The sequence below is a fragment of the Lutjanus erythropterus genome, chromosome 13, assembly GCF_056507025.1.
Source record: "Lutjanus erythropterus isolate fLutEry1 chromosome 13, fLutEry1.hap2, whole genome shotgun sequence".
In the NCBI taxonomy this organism is placed as follows: Eukaryota; Metazoa; Chordata; class Actinopteri; order Lutjaniformes; family Lutjanidae; genus Lutjanus; species Lutjanus erythropterus.
The window spans coordinates 17,473,519-17,496,123 of record NC_139329.1 but is presented as its reverse complement, the minus strand read 5'-3'; the positions used below and the strand labels follow the sequence as shown (position 1 = coordinate 17,496,123).

Sequence of the window (22,605 nt, the reverse complement as noted above, 5' to 3'; positions counted from 1 at the left end):
AGGGGACCAGGGCAATCATTGACATTGATGAGCTATACAGCTGAGAGTGCATCAAGATAACTATATATCTGAAGAAAACTGGCTCCACAACTCAACGCTCTGCTGATATGTGTGCACGGTCAATAATGTGTGTTTTGCATTCAGTTCCCAAAACAAATCGCAACAGCTCTGCATTAGTTTGAGTAAGGCACTCTGCCCCACCTCATAATAACCATCGGCCTCCCCTTCCCCACACCGATGCCCCTCACCCACAGTGATGTGGTACACTTAGCACAGTAAAAAGGCATAGAAATGGGAAATATAGACTGGACAAAATTTTTCCGTTGAGCATTAAATGAATACGACACAGCTTATAATTCTGCACAATGACTGCATGGTTTGAGTCGTGATCAAGTTGTGTACATAACTCAGAACAGTATTATGAGTTCTTACTAAGCCAACTGTTTAATTTCAGTCACTCAAAAGTTCAATTTGATGAAAAAAAAAAATCTTTTTGTCTCACATGAGTACCACCTGCTCAGCTCCACAGAGAATATCCTCTCTATAGTCTACCTCTAAAAGACATGTGAGTCCCTGTATAATGACATGGTGGTTTATATCCATGCACGCGACCACTGCCTCCCTCAGCGGTCTGAGTTTGGTGACTTGCACAGTCTTTGATATGTAGTTATAGACGAGGCCATGGAAATAGTGATCCTAAAATACTGTTCTGTTGTTTTTTTTTCTCTTTTCTTTACAATGTATCTAACTACAACACTGCCTCAAAAAACACCCACAGGTATGTTTTTGAGATTACCAAATGTACATATTTTTCACATCTTTACATTTACAGTATATGATATATTGGTAGGCATGTGAGAGCTAACATATGTCGGGTTAACCGGGCTGTCGCTTGGGTCAGTGCCATGTCCTCCAGGAGTTTCAGTGTCTGTGCCTCCCTCTGACAGATTTGCAGTCTCACTCTTTCCACTGCACAGAGAAAATGGAGCAAAAGTAAATCTCTTGGATGTACATATGTCTCTGTCCCATCTGAGGTTGCACTAACCAATCTGAGCCAGACACGGTCGAGCAGTTAAAGGTACACATCGAAAGCATCAGACATCGTTGCTCCATCTGTGATCAGAACATTAACTGTAACATCTGAGGGTCCACAATGCCTACATGTTGAGCAGTCTCCGTCAGTTTGATACTGTATGTTACAATAGCTGTTAAAGTTCCTCTGTTTTTAAGGTGGTGGGTGTAATAATTATCTTGTAAGAACAAATGAAACATAAAATATGATCTCAGAAGGAGACGGAGAAGAAAACAGGACAGAAAGAAGAGGGCAAGGAAGATTTACTGCTTGTCTCAGGCATCCGATGTTGAACTGAATGAGGAGCCAGACAGTGTGATCCGGTCCAAACCAGCAAGATCCTTTCTACCTGCTTACTGTGGAGGTCCAGGACCTCAGGGTGCCAGGCAGTTTATCAGAGGTGGGGACGTTCCAGGGCCCAGGGGAGGCCGCTGCGCTCCTCGCAGGAGGATCTTCCAGGGTTTTAGAGGGGCAGCAGAGCCCACTGTGGCCACTGGCCCGCTCATCTTCTCTGGGGAACAGACCTCTGGACACCAGCCTCTCCTGGAGGCTGACATGTGCGTCTCCACCGCCCAGAGAGGCTCCGTTCAGATTCACACTCACGTAAGGGTCCCAGGGCCAGACAGTGCTCATTGCCTGTGTGTGCAGGCCCTTCCTCTCACAGCAGGGGGAGCAAGTCTCCCTCTGCCGCTCTCTTCTCTCAACAGACCTCCCCAAGACAGCTTTGGGAGGCAAAGCCCGAGGCTGCCTGTCACCTGGTGCACAGTCCACCTCTCCAGACCCCGGAGGGGTGCCCTGCCCCCTGGTGATGCACTTCTGCTGGGTGGACCTGCCACCTGTAGCCCCTCTAATGGAGCTGTGGTCTGTCAGCTGTGGAGCTTTGTCTGCCATGCACACTGTGGCCTCTAGAGGGAGCTGATGAGGGGAGTCTGGGGCTGAAGCTGGATGGGATGAGAGCAATGGATTTGGGTGGGGTTCAAGGGTCACTTCCTGCAGGGCAGAGTGGGCTGTAGAAAGGGAATCCCAGGGGCCGGCACAGTCTGTCAGGGGAGAAGAAAACATGCTCAGGTGGGCTGAGATAAAAGCAGCGTGGCACAAAGCAGCATGCACATGCACAGAGAGAGAGGAAGGAGGAGGAGAGGACAACAGCAGAAAGAGAAGGAAAGAATGTAAACACCACATCCTGATATACCCAGTGAGCACTTTTTTGTTGAAAACAAGTATGGTTACTAATGAAAACACATTTAGAATTGGTTGAAAAGTGAAAGGTTCACATTTAGAAGATATTCCATGGGGATTTGCAACAGTGGCATTTTTTATCCTCTATAATGTGTCAAATTACAGCCAATTATCACTTTGGACCCTCACTAAGAAACTACATCCAAATTTCTCAGTTGAAAGCTCTTCATACTACATCTGCTGCATACATCCCAGAGTCATCAAAACCGTAGCCAATACACCAGAGTACTTGTACATGCGTGTTAGGCTACAGCAAGAACTTCTGGCCAGTGTCTCGCTCACTGCTGTTTCCGGTCCCTCTGACCTTCAACAGGTATGTGGACAGCATATAAACCACTTCTATATATTATATTATACACCAGTGGTTCCCAAACTAGGGGGTGGATGGATAACCAGGGGAGATATGTAAGGTTGAACAAAATTAAATGACTAATAATTTATGGAGGGGAAATAAATAAGAATTTGATGATGCTATCATGCTGACCTTTATTTCACGAAAATTCAACTTGAATCCTTTTTTATTAGTTGCTTCCCCATTTATTGTTAATGATGGATAATTTGGGGATGGGTAGGTGAATTATTTCAACTTGCATGCCAGAAAAAACTGTTATATACACACACAGGACTTGCCTCAGTCATCATCATGTGTATTCTGGAGTTGGGCTTTAACTAAATCTTAAATTACTGCTTTGTTCTGCAAAGCCTTGATTGTCTTTTTCATTTCCCTAACAGTGTTTATTAAATAATATACTTTGATTTAGCTAGTCACTTAAATATTTTATCTCTAGCCTTTAGAATGTCTTTTATTATTTAATCTATATGGATGTTAGTGTAATGATTCACTAATGAATTGGGATTTACTCTTATTTTAAAGACCCCTCGATTGTGATTATTTAATGGTGCTTGGGGTCAGATATATTTAATGTATGATGATAGTTAAATGTGTGGTGACAAACTTAAGTTCCCTTTTTGTTTACTGACAGAAAATGGTGATTATGTTTGATAACTCTGATTCATAATATTTTTTCTCATTTTGGAGGGATTTCAGGTTTAATGGATGTTGTTCAAGATTTGCTATTATATTGTGTCATTTTGTATTTTTTAAACGCTATTGTTCATGATGCACAAAGCAGTTTCAAGCAATCATCAGTCAAATGACTAGATTATTGAGGCATTTCTTGGACCAAAATGTCATAGTCTAAAATAATAATTCAGCAGTAAGTGAGACAGGGTGCTGGAGTTCTTATCTTTGTTTTCATGTTGCACCTTCCTCCGATGCACCCGTCACACATTTAGGTGCAGAGACTTTTTTCAAGACATTCAGAACTTCTTACCATTAGAATATCCTGTAAGTTTCTTGTTGGAAGCACACAACCTAGTCCACATTCATGACGTTTTATATGAAATATTAAATGCGTTAAAATTATGTCTTTGTGTAGACCAGATCTCACCTTCAGGTGAAATATGACTTTGATATCGTCTCTCTTTCAACCTATGACTGAACAAACTATTAAAATTATCACACATATTTGTGTTTTGTGACATGATGTTGTAACCACATTTTAGCTAGTTGAAAAGAGGGCGAAAAGAGGTCTTAGACCTTCAGACGGAATATCAACCAGATTTATCTAGATATCGATGCTGAAATCCCCTTTGGTGCTCACTGCGTAATAACAGGCAAAGTTGCATGCAAATGTGTGTGAGCAGCACACACCTGACCACATAGGCCTAATCTACACATCTTCTACAGAAACAGACACGTGGATTCATTCAGTGCTTGACAAAAAAACATATTTGTAGCTGTGACAGACTGATCCCGAGCAGACTGACTTCACACAGTCTACTTCACAGCCCTCTTCAGGATGATACAATTTCATCTGGAGGGTCACTTCAAACGCTATTACTCTCTTTCTACACACTTAGTACACCCGCACACATATATCCACATATATACACACACATATATGCACACATGGCTGCTATCTTCCCATGCAGAAACTCTTGATCATGCAGACTCACATGCATGCCTCGAGCACAGCTACACTGCACACAGATTAATCAGTATGAAGAGAGAGAGACATGCAGTTTTTCACAAACCGTGTCTTTAGAGTGGCCCATTAGGAAGAAATAGGGGGAGCTTAGTGTGTCACCTTTCATGCACATGGAGAGGTTGGAAGGTACCATTCCTGAGGGAAGGCAAGTAAAAGCCTATACCAATCATTAGACTTAAAGCAGAGGGGTTACAACACATGAAGAGCTAGAAAGAGCAGTTTGTTAATCCACTGTTTGATCAAAGTAGTTTTCACACATGAGGACAAATTTAATTTCAGACAACAGAAAAGAAGACTAGAGTGAGAAGTAAAATGCATATAGTTAAATGTTATTATGTTCATGAGTAAAACAAAATGTCTGCAGGAAAAAAAAAGCCATTCTGGTTAAAAAATATTAATGTTGAACCTCAAACTATGAATGTGAGAAAAAGATCAAGTGAGAGACTAAAACAGAGAGAAGTGGAAAGAGTTGGACATTCAGACTGGGTTGCACCAACAAAAATTAAATGAATCTAAGACTAATTCTAATAAAAGTTTAACAAGACTAGGTTTAAAATAAGCAAATCCAGATTTAACACAATTAAAAACTAACCAAGTTTATTGATGAAAACCAAAGTTGAATAGAGTTTAATCAATGTGGAGATGCTTACCAAAAAACTTTAGTGAGGTGGTGTAACTGAGGTGTAAAAGAGAGGCTTAAATTTGATCTTTCATAATTTTCAACTGGTTTAAAGGTTTAGTGCAACATGATTTAAAGTCAAACCATGATTTAATCAGGTTTTAAAATGAGTCCATGTTGGTGCGACCCAGCATTAGAGACGTGCCACAAAAACCCACCATATTCTGGGACCTGTCCCGTGCCTCGCTTTAGCAGCAGCCTGACCCGCCTGCCTCCCGCCTTGATGAGTTCAATGGCGCGGGCGTGAGTCATGTCCCGAGTGCTGTCCCCGTTAATCTCTATGATCTGATCCCCCACCTGGAGGAGACACACAGAGAGGACAGGGTCGATTTCTGTCAGGCTCCGTTTATCCACGGAAAGTTGACTTTGCTACACAACCGTGGCCGTCTGTGGCGTGAGCAGCTGGGGAATAAGTGCCATTAAGTGCCTTGTTCGAGTGCATCTCAACAGGAGTTGTTGAGCATGAGCAGAGAGTTCACATGCATTTATATACTTACTTTGCCCCTTTCCTAACCTTTAATACAATTCCTGTTCCCATTAAGATCTGAAGGCACTTGTTTACTGAATAGATTCTTTGTCTTAGTTTACATAATTTCATCTGTATTGTCTCACCCTCATCCTTCCATTGCGTATCGCAGGACCGTCCTCAGCAAGGCGCAACACAAATAGGTCCATCTTGTACTCTCTGCCCCCACGGATACTGAAGCCGAAACCCTTTGCACTTTTCTCCAACTCCACCGTGAAGTAATCGAAGTCCTGCAGAGAAAATGTAGACAATTTGCAACAAACCCACCACAAATAACAGTATATGGCCATTATGCCAAAAAAAAAGATTACAAACACCATTTGACCACATAATGTAGTTTCAACTTGAGCAGACATTTCTTGGTCCAACAGCTATACCTGTGGTCTGAAGTCAGCAGGGATCCCCAGAGGGAACTGTGCAGCTGCAGGGTGCTGTCTGAAGTCCAGCAGACCAGGCGGGTGTCTGTAGTCCAGCGTTGGGGGCTGTCGATAATCAGTAACTGGTGGGTGACGATAGTCTACTGGAGGTTGCCTGTAATCAGTGAATGGAGGATGACGGAAGTCAGGTTTGACGTCCTGTCTGGCTTTTACCTCTGACCTGTGAGGAGAGAGAAAGCAGCAAAACCAGACGAGACAGTTTTATGAGCCTGTTTACACCTGGTATTACACGTTTCTTAGGTGATCCAATCAAAAGTGGACAGCCCTAAGTACCTAAGATGCATTGAGGACGTATTGAGATCCTATGGATCAGACCACATTCGAAGGTGGTCCGTGACCAAATTCTTTCACCAGTGTGTTGCAATATGTCCTGGGCCACAGTGAAGGAATCAACTGGCTTCTTGTAAACCCATCATTTTGTTCACTCACATGCAAATTATGTGTTTGGGTTTGCTTACCTGCCAAGATAAGCAATGCATGTTTGTGAACAAAGTAACCACAATGTGCCACACTCTCTTAAAAACTGTGCAATTTTGAGAGTTGCTAAGTGAAAACTCTAAACTTTGTGAAACATTGTCTATGACTAATTTTTAATTATTTGGGCCTTTTTGTAAATTCAGTTCTACATTCTACATAGTGCCTGTTTCCCCCAAACATGTTGGCTACTACTATTACACTGAAGGTTAAAAACAACAATGCATTTTGTCTTTGGAAATGGAAATGATGTAGCTACATGTTTATTTGCATATAGAGCAGGGCAGTGAGATTCAATCGAGCTGTCCACTTGTGATCGGATCACCCTAAAAACATATTCACACCAGGTATAAAAAGGCTCAATGTCATGATGGAGTGAGCTGTTTTGAAAAAACATTAAAGAAGGAGGTGTCCACTGCACACAACCTCACATCCACATGTGTCTTCTCTCATGAGAGTGGACAGTGTCCCTAATGGTGTAGATTTATGGGTAAAGTAACATTTGATCCTATTTTTCCATGGAAAGTAAAAGAGTGAAGGATTACTGGGTGTGTGCAGCTAAAGAGACTCACCAGAAAAGGATGGAATTATCACTCTCCATTTTGAAACTTTTATCATGTGCCCACTTGTACAATGGGCATAAATCCACAGCTCTGGGAGTGCTACTCTCCATGTCTTGATCTGACACTCACATGCACACACACCCATCCATGCACGCACTCACACTTTCATAGTTTTGACATGTAACAGGACCTGATCGCCGGGTTCCTGAATTATAGAAGAGATACTTTAGGGTAAATTATTCACTGATACTATAAGAGCTAAGTACTGTTACGCAACAAGGTAGAAACCAGCCTGAGACTGAGAGTCGGACTGCAACCGACTGTTTTTCTTCTGAACTTACTGGTGTGCAAGGATAGGATGGCACACTCTCATCTGCAAACACAGTTTGATATCTGTTGCATTCTAAGACTCCTGTTCCTTTTTTGTCTTCTAGCTACTCTGTGACACACTACGCTTAGGGAATTTTACAAAACTCCAAGCAAGAACATCCCTCTTAGCCCTGTCTTACCTGCCGTCGTGGAGGTAGAGCTGTGGAGGGAGGCCAGTGGGCTGTGTGACCGGGCTCTGCTGGGTTCCAGGTGCAGGCTGGGAGGCTGCTGGTGCAGGAGGGCCAGCCACTGCTTGACACGTCTGAGCTGGTGTCTGGCTAGACTGGGCAGGCACCTGACCTATCTGAGTGGTCGCTTGGCCGGGCTGGGTGCCTGCTTGGCCTGGCTGGGCTACAGGGCTGGGCTGGGTCTGGGGGCTGTGTTTCTGGGTCATGGGGCTCTGTTTCTCTGAACTGGGGCCAGAATGGGCACCTGTGTTGGACAGAAGGTAAGGCAAGATTTCACCTGTGAGGAAAATGTCAAACTCAGTCAGAAGAGAGGGATTTAGAACAAACTGACAAAGAAAATGAACTCAGGCTGCACAAGGCTGCATTTCTGTTGTACAAACTACTGAATTATCTGCAACATAACTTGAAGGGGCCTCTTACCCTTTAGCCTTGTTATGATACTTACTGGACTGTTATTGAAGCTATGAAAGATCTATACATCGATGGATTATTCTCCACCTTTGAACAGTTGGACATTAAATTTAGTCTACCACAAAATCAATTCTTCAGATTTCAGATTTCATCATTTTATTAAAGCCAATACATCTTCCTTTCCTAGACTGCCTGACAAAATATGCATTAGAATCTTTGTGCTCCATTGATCCCCCAGCTAAAGCAGCAATATCTTTTGTATATAATTATTCATCTATTTTGCAGAACACCTCTCTAGTCTGTCTGAGATCTGAATGAAAGAATGATTTGGGATTTGACATAACAGAGGATCAGTGGGAAAAGCCCTTGAAGAAAGCACATACAACATCAATATGCATTAGGCATGGGATGGTGCAGCTCAAGGTACTCTTTATTTCAAAGTAAAACTTCAAAATGCAGCCTGATGTAGACTCAATTTATGATTGATATGGACAGCTACCTGCTACTCTGGCGCATGTGTTCAGACTCTGTCCTAAATGATCTAAATACTGGAAATCTATTTTCCAGACTCAGATCTGTAGCTCTTCATAATATAGACCCTGATGCCTTGATTGCCATATTCAGTGTCTCAGGAGAGGGTTGTATTCTTAAGGGAGCTAATCACATGGTTGCAGCCTTCGTAATATTATTAGTTAATTCTCTTTAACTGAAGAACCCAACAGCCTCACAGTTATGTTTTATGGTTAAGCAATGTCATAAAGCACTTGAAACTAGAGAAACTCAAGCTGGCACTTTGTGGCTTTGCTAATAAATTTGAGAAAATGTGGCGTCCCCTCCTGGTGTACTCTGAATCTAAGCCCTAAATCTCCTCATATGCAACTTTCTAACCTACAGTTTAGTATAGTCATTATTTTTGCTTTGGACACACTGAATGAATTGTTTCATATTGAATTCTTTAGCAACTTGACTCTAAAATTTCTCACTGTCATAAAACGAAGCTGCACAAATTATGAGATTATGTTTAAGCATCAACATAACCAAAACAGTTCAGGGACATCACTCCTTCCTTTCTGCCTTACTATGTTAAAGTGCTTTGATTATTTACTTCAGAAAACCTCAATTTGTGTTTAAGACCCTCCTCAGCCAAGTAAAATAAAAATGTTTTCATATAAGACAAAGGAAACTGACTTCAGGGCATTTTCTTCATCGAGTACAAAGAGAACACTGAACAAGCTGCCACACAAAATTCACATAACCATATTTGATTTCGCATCACACACAAACACTTACCCTCCTCTGGTATGATGTGCAGTGTGACTGTTAGCCCGGCATCTTTAATGAGCTTGACGATGTCTGCGTGCGGCATGCTGATGATGGACTGTCCATTCACAGCCAGGATTCGGTCGCCAACCTTCAGCTTCCCACATCGGTCTGCAGGGCTGCCCTCGATGATACGGCCTATTTTATGGGGCACAGCTGGAAAAAGGCAATAACAAGGTGGTTGTCAACTGCAGTTCTGAAGAAAGATGTCAGAACGGCACTGATAAAACTCAACTCTTAAGTGAAGAGAATAACGGAATAGAAATGTTTTACAACATGAGTGGAACAATGCAGACATTTTTTTTAAAATTACAGCTCCTGCACAGAAATCAAAATCTTTTTCACTATTATTCTGGTAAACACATCCAAACAAAACAAACAGTTTTTGAGTTTCAGCTTTTAGCAGCACCTTCCATACAGATAAAGGCAGAAAACTGAAGATTTTCACTTCAGTATGAAACAGTTCTGGACCCACGAAGCAGAGAGAATCCCTTGGGGACTGTTGAACATGCACCATTACAGCCTGAACTAATGTTTGATATTATAATGACTACTGTGTACTAGACCCACTTCTTGGGTATTCATATTCCTAGGTGTCTGCAGAAACCTAGAGGGGGTGTCATGAATTTAGAGATACAGTTCTTAGAAATGTATATGAATATTTTTTGCAGTGCATGTTCCCATGACTGCGCTGGGCATTTGTGAAGGATATATACATATAAAATTATTGACTGTGCAATAAGACCACAGTGACTCAAGAATCTCACAATCTGTTAAAGATATGAGCTCTCTTTCATGTAACCATATGTTTAATAAGCCAAGTTTAAGACTGATATAAGAATCTTTTAATACTACCTTGGCATGAAATTGAGACCACTTTAAGACCAAAATTAAAAAAAGTAAGATTTATAAAAAGAAATCAATATGAGTTTGACCCCAGCTAATGAAAGTCCTGAAGTTATTGGATGGGATAAAAAACACTCACTCCAGTAAATTAATAGTTAAGGGACAAAAAGCCCACTGGCTATTAGTAAAGCAGAAATGATACATATTATATCTCTGACCCTGTTTCTTGAACGGACATGCAGTACAAACACAAAGGGCATTATGAGGTAAAAAACCACATATCTTATAAATACATTTATACTCATTAAAAATATAAAACCTTTTGTTTCTGCTCCCATTTTTCATGAGTTGAAGTAAAAAAATGAAGACTTCTATGCACACAAAAGGCTTATTTCTCTCAAATTGTCATCATTAAACAGCATGATTATTGGAAAGATACATCTTGAACTGGTCATAATAAAAGGTCACTCTAAAATGTGCTCAGGAAGGCAAACTCATGATCTGCCCTACTCTGCTTCCGATTTGCTTATTCTGATATTCTTACCCTAACCAGTCACTCCTCATGTGTTTTATTTTCTTTTATTTTTAAGCACAGAACAAAGTAGTACAATAGAACAAGCCTAATCCTAACCAAGTCAACCACCTATGTGAAGAAGTCATAGTTCAATGCCTAATAAATGTCTTTATAACTGCACATTTACAGAACAAAATTTGATGGAAATAAACCTTCAGTGCACACAGAAGAAGTCTGAGATTTTTTACTTCTACTCATGAAAAATGAGAGCAGAAACAACAAGTGCTGCTAGGATTGGGCAATATGTCAATATTATATCGTATTGTGATATGAAACTAGATATCATGATATATTTTGGATATTGTTGTATCATAACGCACAATTTTTGTCTTTTCCTGGTTTTAAAGTCTGTATTATGGTAAAGTGATGTAATTTTCTGAACTTACAGATCTGTTCTATTGTTTGCCTTTACCCACTTAGTCATTATCTCCACATTAGTGATGAGTTTTTCTTTTTAAATGTGAAGTGCGCTAATAGTCATCCCTACATTATTGTGGCAATATTGCGGTATTTGGTCAAAAATAGTTTCAATAATATTTTCACCCATTTTATTACCTCAGCCGCTTCTGCCACTTGGAGTACACAACATGTTGTCAGTCACAACTTACTTGATCAATAATTATTCATATCGACTGGTATGAAACTTCACCACCTACTGCCATTTCAGGCCTACGTGTTGCATTTATATATTTGTTGAGTATAGCATTATTATTTAAATTGTATTTAAATTGAAACAGCAAAACCCCACAAACAATCTCTCGAGGACAGTCAGCACTGTTGGGATCCTTTGTCATCAGGTTTTACAAATTACCGTTTGTGTTCAGTAACAACCTTCAGGACTCAAGACAGAAGCAACTCACTGATGACGGTGGCGTTCTCTGGTCTGTTCAGGGAGCTGATGATGACGAAGCCGAAGCCCTCGTTCTCCTTGCGGTGAATTACCACATCACTGGTCTGCAGGGCGGATCCCTCTGGAGGAGAGGTGGCAGCCGGGACGGCGACTGCCGGAGGACCCGAAGCCGAGGCCGCGTCGCTACGTGGGGAACTGTGTTGTGTCGACACCGAGCCGGGGCTGCGACCGTTCACAGGACATGGTTCACCTGGAGGAAAGGAAGCCAGAGAGGAGATGGGATGAGTCAAAGCAGCAGCTGTGTTACTGTAAAATGTGACCAATTTACTTTCAGTAGCAATTCATTTTAAAAGTTGGCTTAAGATGTAGCCATTGGACAAATTCCAGTTCTGCAGAATGCAACCGTGCACTACTCCACCTCCCACAGGGACCTCCCTGTCAAAGTCAAATTTTGCTTGTCTGTTTGACAGGTGTAACTCCTGTGTTTGTATGTGCCCTTGCAGCTGCACTACATTTACAGAGGCACAAATCACAGAGCCTGCTGCAAAGGATAGATCAAGTGCATAATTTCAGCTTCTCCATGATCTGGACTGTCCCTGAAGTCCTCCTGCCACATGGTGGTTGACATCTCAAACAGGACAGTGAACGCAACAGCTGTGCATGTGGCTCATGAGGGTGTGCTTAAGCTTCTGTATCCTCTGCATGTCATTTACAAGTTGATCTCTCAGATCTGTACACAGATGAAATTGTGTTTCGACTGCAACATCTCTATTATTGCTTTTGACTCTCTTGTAGCCCGCAGGTGTATTTTACTTCATTGGAAGAATCAAAACTCTCCATCTCCTAATTCTTGGCTGAAAGATTGTCCTTCCTATACCTTTGAAAGAAAATCAAGCACAGTCTGAGGGGGTGCTCTGATAAAACTTGTGATCCTATTCTCTCCTTTTTTTTAACTCTATTCTGTGTTTGGAAGATTAATTGCTTCAATTGACGATACTTACCATCAACACTGACTGGAAATCTGCATGAAAGGTGCATAATTTTCCCTTAAATCACCTTTACAGAGTTATTACTGACAATACAGAGTCATCAGCACTCTCCTTAAGCCATTGCTGTATTATTATTTAATGTGTGTGTTTTTTAGGTTTCTAACTACCCTCCAACCCCCAACTGAAGATTTTCCCTTTGGGATAGATGTTTGTATGATCTTCTACCACAGAAAAGATGTGTGGGTGAGAAGCAAACACTGATCCTGCACACAGACTGTCAGCATGTGTGTCCTGTCCAAGTTGCCTTTTTTAATTAGATGCCAGTGAAATGAGCAGCATGTTCTCAGTTTTGGTCAAAGTCTGAAAAAAAAACAAAACAAAACAAAAACAAAAGAAGAAGAAAAAATAAAACGTCTCCTCACCAGGCGTTAGCACTCTCCTCCTCACAGTCAAGCTGACTTGACCGTTGCGAGCGGCTGCGTGCATCAAGTCTATTACGTATTTGTGTGGTTTCCCAGCAACCACATTTTTATCCACAGAAATGAGCTCATCCCCGGGTCGAAGCCGCCCGTCGCGCTCAGCAGGAGTGTTCTCTATTATAGCGCCAATAACAATCTGTTCAAAGACAATCAATATTAGCAGCATAGATGAAGGTGAAGAGAATGAAACACAGACACAGTGACTCACAAAGTAATTTCTTTATCCAGCTTGTAAACTAGTTTCGGGTCATGGTAACATTTTACACCTTCCTAATAATCTGCTGTCACATAGTTTGCATGCTCTTGGACACGTGGACAAGTTAGCAAGGCGTTACTACAGTATGGGAGGTACTGAGCTGTTAGAGCGTCAGGACAGTGTGAGAAAGCAAATGTGTGCGTGTGTGTGCAAGTGTGTGTGTTGAGGGTATGCTGGTGTGCAACTGAATGAAGTGTGAGATGAGGTTAGGTGCAGGTCAGATGAGGTCTGGTGTGTATGAGGTTAAATATGCGTGTGGTCCAGCCCGTCCCATACGAGCCTTGTCACGGGCGTCCGGACTCACAGCCTGCACGGCCTCGTCTCCGCCCAGGATGCGGAAGCCAAACCCGGTCTTTTCCCTCAGCAGGTGCACTTCCACCTCCTCATACTCTGGACCTGAGACACAGATGCAGAGATTAAAGCTTGATTCTTGATTCAATTTCAAATCATCCTATCATGTGCAACGTAATGCTTCGCATCCCCATGAACTGAGCACTCACGTCGGCTCTCGTAGATAGCCCTCGACTTCTCATAAAGGTCGTAGGGGTCAGGCTTGTTAAGATCAAAGCCCTCTGTGGAGTCGGGCACAGACGTGCGGTGCTGTGGCTGGTTTGGGAAGGGTGTGCCAGGTGGCAAAACCGGGCCGGACAGATTTGCTTGTGGGCTGCCATGTGGGTCCCACTGGTCAGGCAGCTGACAACACAACACACAAACAACAGATGTATGAATTTAAGCACTGAGGATTCGTTTTTCATGGTGGTGCATTAACCAGCTCAGGCAGGGCTGCGACTGTTTGTTATTTTTCTGACCTTAAGATTTGCTTTGCATGTCTGTGTGGCATTTTGATGCCCTGCGCACAGGTGGGAGGAGAGGTGCAAACAGATGGGAGGTTCATTCAAATAAAGCAGAGCAAACTTTTTGGGGTTTTTTGTGGAGGTGGGTCTTAAAGTCGAGAATGGACATCTCTGAACCACTTCTCACTCAATCTGTTACTAATCTGATGACTTTGTCAACAAGAGTAAAAATACTTGAAGCTAATGCACAGCAATAACAGAATAACGCTGAAAACATATAAAAGATAATACTCCTCAACCAGTAACTGTGTTTAAATAGTCATCAGAAAATATAGTTTATTATGGTTAAAGAGGAAACTTCAGTATTATGTCTGTTTATGAGGAAAACAATGGATTAATGGGGCTCATTAATCCTGTGCATTACAGCTTCTTTCCAACTTGCAATGAAATAAAAAAATTTATGATTTCCTGGAGAAACGTTTCTCCATTTGTTGAGATATAAGTCACTGTGATTGGCATAGCTACTTCAGAGCCATGAGACCTGTGATGTGATGGCTGAGAGTGTATTTATTAATCACCTTCTCATCTATATTCAGCTTCGCCCAGACCTTTTGTACTTTACACTGGTGGACCTACATTAACTAACATTGCACATGTTATTGTGCGATTAAAAATAGGAAGCATGGTGCCATTTAGAGTTTCAGCTCATTTCTTGCTTTATTTCTCTACTTTACATTGCCCCAACTATTCTAATACTGCATGTGATTATGTTTGTTTTTAAACATTTGCCTGATTCCTAAAGATCCCCTCCAGACATGAAAAACACTCTGCTTGGATTAATAATGTGTGTCTGAAATGCTTTGCCACAAAAAAGTTAAATTACTTCCGCTCAGTTTAATTGCTGGACACAAGTGGTCTCCTACTTCACTCTCAGTATATGTGCACAGGGGGTTTCAAGTGTAAATTTGACTTATTGCACCGTGATTGACTTCCAAAGTAGTTTTTTAACTATTTGAGTCCTGCTTGTTCAGTTAAACTCAGATTTAAGATGACACAAAAAACTTCACACCTTTAACAGATGTGTGAAGTGAAGTAACAATAAGCAGAACACAATTTGGAGGTTACTTTAATATTTTAAATACAAATGTGTCAAACCTTTGACTCCTTGTGTTTCTCAACATACTGCAGAGGAGACTTGCATGTCGTCTTGGTGGCATGTCATTGACTGCTTGATTGATGAATTGTTTGTATTAAAGTTTTGACAATACAAGAACTTTTCTACAATATCAGTAAAAAAATGATACTCAATACTGATTTTGATACCACACAAAAGAAAAAAAAAGTCTTAGGCACACAAATCAGGATATTTTCTTCCTTTTTTAAAAATTGACAACCTGCACACTGTGTCAGTACAGAAAAAGTTACTGAACACTGTCTGGTTTTGCTGCTGTAAGCCAGCTTTTTTAATAGCTTTGGTACTTTCAATACAATTGGATATTAGCATTGTATTGTTCTAAACGTAAAAAAATTATCAAAGTATCAATACTTTTGACATCTTTAAATTGTTTTTCCCTTTAAAGGGAAACTAATTTGCGGTGAGGCCACAAAAATAACACAGAAGGAACATACAAAAAAAAAGACATATGACAGACACCTAAAACAGACCACATACTGTCGCACCACACAGGCAGCAGAAAACAACCTAGCAGGAAACAGCTGAGATATTATACAGCACTGACTTGTAGTACTTACACAAGATATATTATATAAGAGCTAATATTAGCATAAGCGTATAAACAAAGTGGAATGCCAATAAGACTACTAAGAATTCATGTGTGAACTAAAGGCGGTAGAAAAGCCTGATCAAGGCAGTAGATAAATTACATAAGCTTGCAAAAACACTGCCGTCAGGTGTAATGAAATACTGTAACTCTAGTGACAAATAAAGGCTTCATGTTTATGGTGATGCATTATCTCTATGCAACCAGTGTACAAAACTTTATGACGGTGAAGTTATACAACAAAACCAAGGCTTGCTACATGCAGGAGAATAATGTCAAGGAACTGAACATGGAACTTAGATGATGGAAGATGTTCATTAGACTTCAACAATGATAAAACGTGTTATCCTAAGTAAGTGTATGACTTATATTCAGTTAAATGTTTTGATTCGCTAACTCAATTATGCAATAAAGAAAAATGGCTCTTTGACCATGGGCAGATGTGGTAATGAATTAAAATCGATATTCATAATTTAAACTTAAATGAGGTGAGATTCATTATGTCTGAATATTCTGCCTAATACCATGAATGACTGCAGATTGCGTAAGCTGCAGCAGGTGCAGTATAAATCTGAAGAGCATTTTCCCAGCTGGTGAGGTGTGAGATCGGATGTGATCAAACCCAATAAGCAGGTCAGGACAGGCCGCCTCATTTCACAATAAAACAAAAGCCAAGCCCATATGACAAACACGGATCCTACACACTTCTCTGTCTCCCTCTCTGCTTAAATAAACAGAGACATGCTTTTTTTTCTCCCCGTCTCAGTCAGACACACTCATACACAAGCAGAAACACATTTAGTCCAGTCATTTTACCTGTTTGGAGGCCTTCCATGGAGAGATGTGGCCTGAGGTAGAAAGAGAAAAACGAGAGTTTACAGACAGCAGACTTGGTTAATCTGATGGATTCTTTCGAAAAACAACAAATGCAACAAAAAACAACTACAGTGAAACCTGTGTGCGAGGGTTTTCATAAATGAGATATTGTGTGTTAAATCATCTTCCCTTAACGAATGAAAAAAAACCTCTTCAATTTGCTGAGTTCATATTCCTCTGTTTTGACTTTGTTTGTGTAACTCCTCCTAAACGGGTTTGGTTGTTGCGTTTGTTTTCAACATAATTACATCATTAGCTGCAGGCTAAAGCACAGACCCCCTCCCCCCAACACACACACACACACGCACACAGTTTTCTCTGTAAGTCATATTTTATCTGCATGTAGGAAGCAGGGAGCACTCTACATCACAACAACAATCTCATCAACACAGCTCCCCTGTGACTCTGCTGAATCAAAGATATACAGTACATTTATGCTGCTGAGACCCAAATACATACATTTACACATGGGGCGATAACATGCAATGACTGCCTTGTATAAATACACAATATGAATCTTTACATATGTGGACAGAAACACACAAACACACTCATCAAGCACGCTGCTGACAAATCCTTAAGCAGATGTGGGCTATCGTAAAATATTCTTTGGAGAATCCTGATGTATATTTAATATCTATTCATTTTATGAGATTTCCTGAGAAATGTCAGAGAGCGCTGGATGGAATATATTTATGGAATTACTCTCCAACTACATCTGCCTCCTGCTTTTTAGATGTGTGAGATGAAGGCCGGTGCACTTAGCAGCGGAGCACAATGGCAGAACTTTCTATCAAAATCAGTGAGCGAGGGGAGATTTAAGGAAAATGAAATACAATAGATCGCTGCCAGTCCATGTGAAGACAAAATGAAAATTGAAATTCACTTTTCTGCCGTTCCTCACGCTTTCATCTTTTATTTTTCTGCATTTTTTTGCCCCCATCCTTCCTCCATCCGCCCAATTAAAGCGTAATTTCTCTCTCCATTTTCAAAAATAAATGTCCTATATTCCTGCTGTATCTGTGAATGTGGAGGAGGACACAAGAACATGAGGAAAAGAGAAATAAAATCCCTTCCGTCCATGACTGCCAGAAACATGACTGGTGGTTTGAGGGGAGCTATCCGTGGTTCTGAAATGATTCAGCACAGTGGCAGCGGCTGAGGGAGGGCTCTGTGGGAGGTTGGGACTAATAACCACGTTCTGCGGGGAATAAAAGCCTTAAGGGAAGCCTTTAAGGATTTCTAATAACTTATTCTCAGGAAACTTTCCTTTATGACACTGTGAAGGAAACTAGTATTAGCTACAAGGGAATTGTTCACTCATATTATAGATGCATTTACACTTAAAGGGATTGTTCAGATTATTTTAAGCAGGGTTTTAATAGTCAGTGTTTTACCTACACTAGATGGCAGTCTGCATGCCCCCCGTTTGAAGAAACAGAGAGGGGCACCAGCACAGAAGCTAAGCAATGAACTGCATTGGACTAGGTCAAACAACAAAAGATACAGCCACTTAAATAAAGGTCTACCAAAAAAAAACTTAATACCAGTTCAGGTGTATGCTACATTTAGAATATTTTAAGTGCTTTAATGTGCCATCAGACCAACTTTCCTGACAGCAAACTGGCATTACACAAGCCAAATATCGCTCTCTCCAAACCAACCAAACTCCACAGGTGAAATCATTAATTTTACCTCACAGAACATGGGAGTTGCTATTCTACTGCTGCTTCGATCTGTTAATTTGTTTGCATTGAGGTGACTTTGGTGTTTTAAAAGGATAGTATATTCTCCAAACTGGGGCCCACCAACCACCATCTACTGTAGATAATACACTGACTATTGATAAGCACCTCAAGTACCCCACTTCAAATAATCCAAACTCTCCCTTTAATTTAAATGCTAATACAGTTCATTGGCATATGTACCGAATGTGTGGCGGACATGTACAAATGCTGATGAATTACAAATGAATGACTAGTAAAGAGGCTTCACATGGCCTCTCTCACGAGTCAGTGGTCAGGCAGTCTGGCGAGCCGGCCTCACAGACTAGCCTGCTGAGTTCTGGATGGCCTTCAGATCAACCTGATTGGCTTGTGAGGCCTGACAGCCTTTTTTTCACAGCCATGATCTGCATCCTCATTGGTGGCACAAAATGTTTCTAGTCTCTGGTTGGCTCTGCTTCAAACTGGGATGTCAGGGGACTGAGCTGTGAACACGACCAGAGCTCAGTGGAACTCTGGCAGAATGCCCACGCTACAGCAGTCAGACACAGAGACAAACACACACACACACACACACACACTCACACATGGAGCGGAAGTCTAACACCCTGTCTGTGTTACACAAAGCACCAATGCTCTCAGTCACACATCTGAAATCATGTGTGCAAGCTGAATTCCATTGATATTCTGCGCAGAAACCACACAACTGTGAACACAAACATGCTTTCGCATTTCTGACATTTTGCACATCTGAGTCACTGTAAAGGACGCTGTCCTTTCTTTCACCCTGCAGAGAGCAGAGGCACACACAGAGAGTCAGAGAGGTTCCTGGTGTGTCAGGCTGATAGTCCCCATGGGGCCGTTGTCTTGAGTTGTTTGAGAGAAACTGGTGAGCTTGAAGGAGATGGCATCTTTGGGGGAAGGGAGGTAATTTATCACATTAAGCTCAGCCTTCAGAAGGGTTTATTGCTAGCTGTGTGTGTGTGTATGTGTGTGTAAATATGAATACCAATGTGTGCATGCACATATGATGAGGAAATGATTTGTGTGGGGCAATCTCATTTGTGTATTGAATTTTAGCATCCTTTTTAAATGACGTATCTGACAGAGAGGCATGAGTGTGTGTCTTTGCAAAGGTTAACCACCAGGTGGCAGATGTTGGCTCTGCACGGTCATAAGATGCTGGACTGCTCAGTGCCACAACATTTGATCTCAGCGGCTCACGTACACATCCATGCATGCTGATGTGCATCACACACAGTTATAGTTTTCTCTATTTCTGCTGAAAACAATGCATGATGTAAGATGCACTGGCCATCACTAGATGTAAGAAGACACATTCTTTTGTCTTCGAGTTACATTTAAATGCATTCAATTTCAATAATCTTTCATATCTTTCACAACATTTGCAATTCTCTGTCCTTCGTGCTAAGAAGACAGGTAACAAAAGAGCTTTTATATTGAAAGCCCCAGCGGACTGGAATACTTTACCTGCTGATATAAGAGCCACTTCATCACTTGGTATGTTTAAGCATGATCTGGTTATCAGTGAAGCTGTCACTGTATGTTTACACCACTCACACTCTACTGTTTATACATGATTTACCATTTTGGCCACCTTGTGGTTGTAATGTTTTATTAATGTACATTAATGACTGTATGTTGCTGTTTTTGATAATTGTATTTCTAATTTGTCGCCCCATGTTGTTGTGCAGTAATTGTGAGATATGTTGGGATCCCCTTGAAAATGAGATCTCAAGTGGTTTATAATAATAAATAAATTAAAATATGCATAAACATTTGAATCATTTGTGCACATTACAGACTTAGAGTAGAATTTATTAGCCTTCACATAATCGAGTGGCCAAATATAATTCACTGAGTAGCACACCATCAATTCACTAGAACCAGACAACAGTTCATCAGTACATCTCCTACAGTAATGGCCAATAATGTCCTATAAGACTGGAGACAACAGGACGGGCATTAAATCAGCTCACCTCCCTGCGACACCTACAACAGATAGTCTGATGTATCATGCTAATGACTTTGATTGCTTTTCAGGTCTGCAATAATAATTCCTGTCACACTTCAATTAATTAAACCTGAGATGCATGTGAGACTGATTGTTTTCATCCCTAATTAAATACAGTCTGTGGAAAAAGGAGCGATGCAAAAGAGACTGTATCTATAATTCCTCTTTATTGTTCTGTTATCACCTCAGGAATAATGCAAATTAACTCTTCACTCCTGGCAATTTATCTCCACAAAAACTACAGACTTCGTGACTAAATGAGCTTAAAATTGTGAACTGCAGAGCTGCAAGGTGGCACATAAAAAGCAAACAATGAACTTATGAACTTTGTCTCTTGTTTGGACTCTCTTTACTTTCATCCAGGCTGTTAAACGGTGCTGTGTGGTTAATCATTGTGGGGTTGAGGGTGTGTGTGTGTGTATGTATGCGTGTGTTTGTCAGATGGCTGGGGGCTCAGTGGTAGAGACAGCCCCGGGTAATTATCAAGTCAGGTTCTGACCCTGTGACCAGAACACCTCTTAGAGAATCAGTCAAGAGCACATGTCAAACAAATAAAGCTTTCAACTGTGCAATTTAATTTCCTTGCAGGTGGTCAGTCTTGCAGAAAATAGCAGAAGCGGGAAAATGACCACACTCCGTGTCATTCTGGCAGTATTATAAGGACTCCGCATTTCAAACTTCGCCGCTATGAAATTCTTTCTCACTCCTCTTTTCTGTTCTATATAACTCCATTTTCTCAGTCTGAGGGCATTTGGCGGTCTCCTTCTTTCACTTCAGGAGGAAGGTAAAGTGCTGAACGTGTGCAGAAAATTAAAGGTGAGCTGGTGTGGAGCAGCTCAGTACAATGAAGAGCCGGTTACAAAGATTCAACATGTGTTGCTGATCGACAACACTAGCCCTGAATTCTCTGTCTGAATACACAGACGGGCAACAATACAATCAGTCAAAATGACATGTTTGCTTTAAGTGGGTGGAGGAGGAGACATTGTGCATTGTGAGAAAGATCAAGAAGAATGGTTTTCCAGACGGACTCAGACTCAGACTGGATGGTGGGTGGTCAACCACACACAGAAATAAATGTGAAGAGATACAGTTGAGAATTTGAAGGTCGAAACATTGAAGATCACAAATTTGACTGTGAGCATTTTGTTCAGAGCTGTTTGGTTCATATTTTCTCTGTATTAAACTTCACTTTGAAGGCATAGTTCTGATTATTTGATGTGGGGCTGCATAACGGACTTATCGATAGTCAGTGTATTATGTATTATGTGTATTATGTAGACACACCTCCAGTTTAGAGAAGCAGACAAGACCACCAGCACAGAAGCTAAATATATTATACTTCTGTGGAAAGGGTCAGCAGCAAAATCGATTTTGGCCACCTAAAAAAATAAATACTGTAGATATTTTCACCACTTAACCTTGCCATCAGACTGCTTTTTCTGATTGGGAAATTACCATTATTTAATGTAGTTATTATTTCTTATTTAAATATCACTCTCCAAACCAACCAAACTCTGTAGACAAAATCAACAATTTTACCTTACAGACCCCGGGAGTTTCCAGACTCGATTTGCCTCCATTTGTTAGTTTGTTTGTGTTATTGTGTGACTTAAGCGACCAGCGGTTGACCAGAAACTCCTGCATTCTGCAAGGTAAAATTACTGATTTCACCCATGGAGATGGTGAGGAGAGTGTGATATCTGGCTTATAGAATGGCATTTTCCCGTTGGAAAAAGCTGTTGACAGGAAGGTAAAGCGGTGAAAATATTCCAAATATAGCACACACTTATACTGATATTGATTTTTTTGGTGGACGTTTCTTTTAAGTGGTCAAAATCCATTTCGCTGCTGACCCTGTCCACAGCGGTTCATTGTTCAACAGTTCATTCATTCCGTGCTGGTTCTCCAAACTGGAGGCGTCCCGACCTCCATCTAGTGTAGGTAATACACTGACTATCGATAAGTACCTCAAACAACCCCACTTCAAATAATCCAAAGTATCCCTTTAACCCAGCATCACATCTAAACTGAACATTTATGAATATAGAACATGGTTAAAATGCTGTTTG

General features: G+C 41.0%; 1 protein-coding gene across 5 annotated transcripts in view; it reads right to left on the bottom strand.

Annotated features, from left to right (window-relative positions):
- Positions 1–328: 328 nt before the first annotated feature.
- The window catches only part of magi2b (membrane associated guanylate kinase, WW and PDZ domain containing 2b), a 101,195-nt gene continuing 78,918 nt past the window's right edge, over positions 329–22,605 (bottom strand). For 2 of the 5 annotated variants that reach the window (XM_084733452.1, XM_084733453.1), the window contains exons 12-22: positions 16,715–16,746; positions 13,824–14,016; positions 13,628–13,719; positions 13,011–13,203; positions 11,610–11,849; positions 9,300–9,485; positions 7,551–7,842; positions 5,945–6,164; positions 5,654–5,797; positions 5,200–5,338; positions 807–2,112 (exon numbers count right to left, since the gene is read on the bottom strand). In XM_084733452.1, coding sequence (XP_084589578.1) covers positions 1,418–2,112; positions 5,200–5,338; positions 5,654–5,797; positions 5,945–6,164; positions 7,551–7,842; positions 9,300–9,485; positions 11,610–11,849; positions 13,011–13,203; positions 13,628–13,719; positions 13,824–14,016; positions 16,715–16,746 — 2,426 coding nt within the window. In that variant the 3' untranslated portion in view covers positions 807–1,417. Of the gene's footprint in view, positions 2,113–4,408; positions 4,520–5,199; positions 5,339–5,653; positions 5,798–5,944; positions 6,165–7,550; positions 7,843–9,299; positions 9,486–11,609; positions 11,850–13,010; positions 13,204–13,603; positions 13,720–13,823; positions 14,017–16,714; positions 16,747–22,605 lie in introns of all 5 variants that reach the window. The other 3 variants (XM_084733456.1, XM_084733454.1, XM_084733455.1) reach the window with 3 other exon arrangements.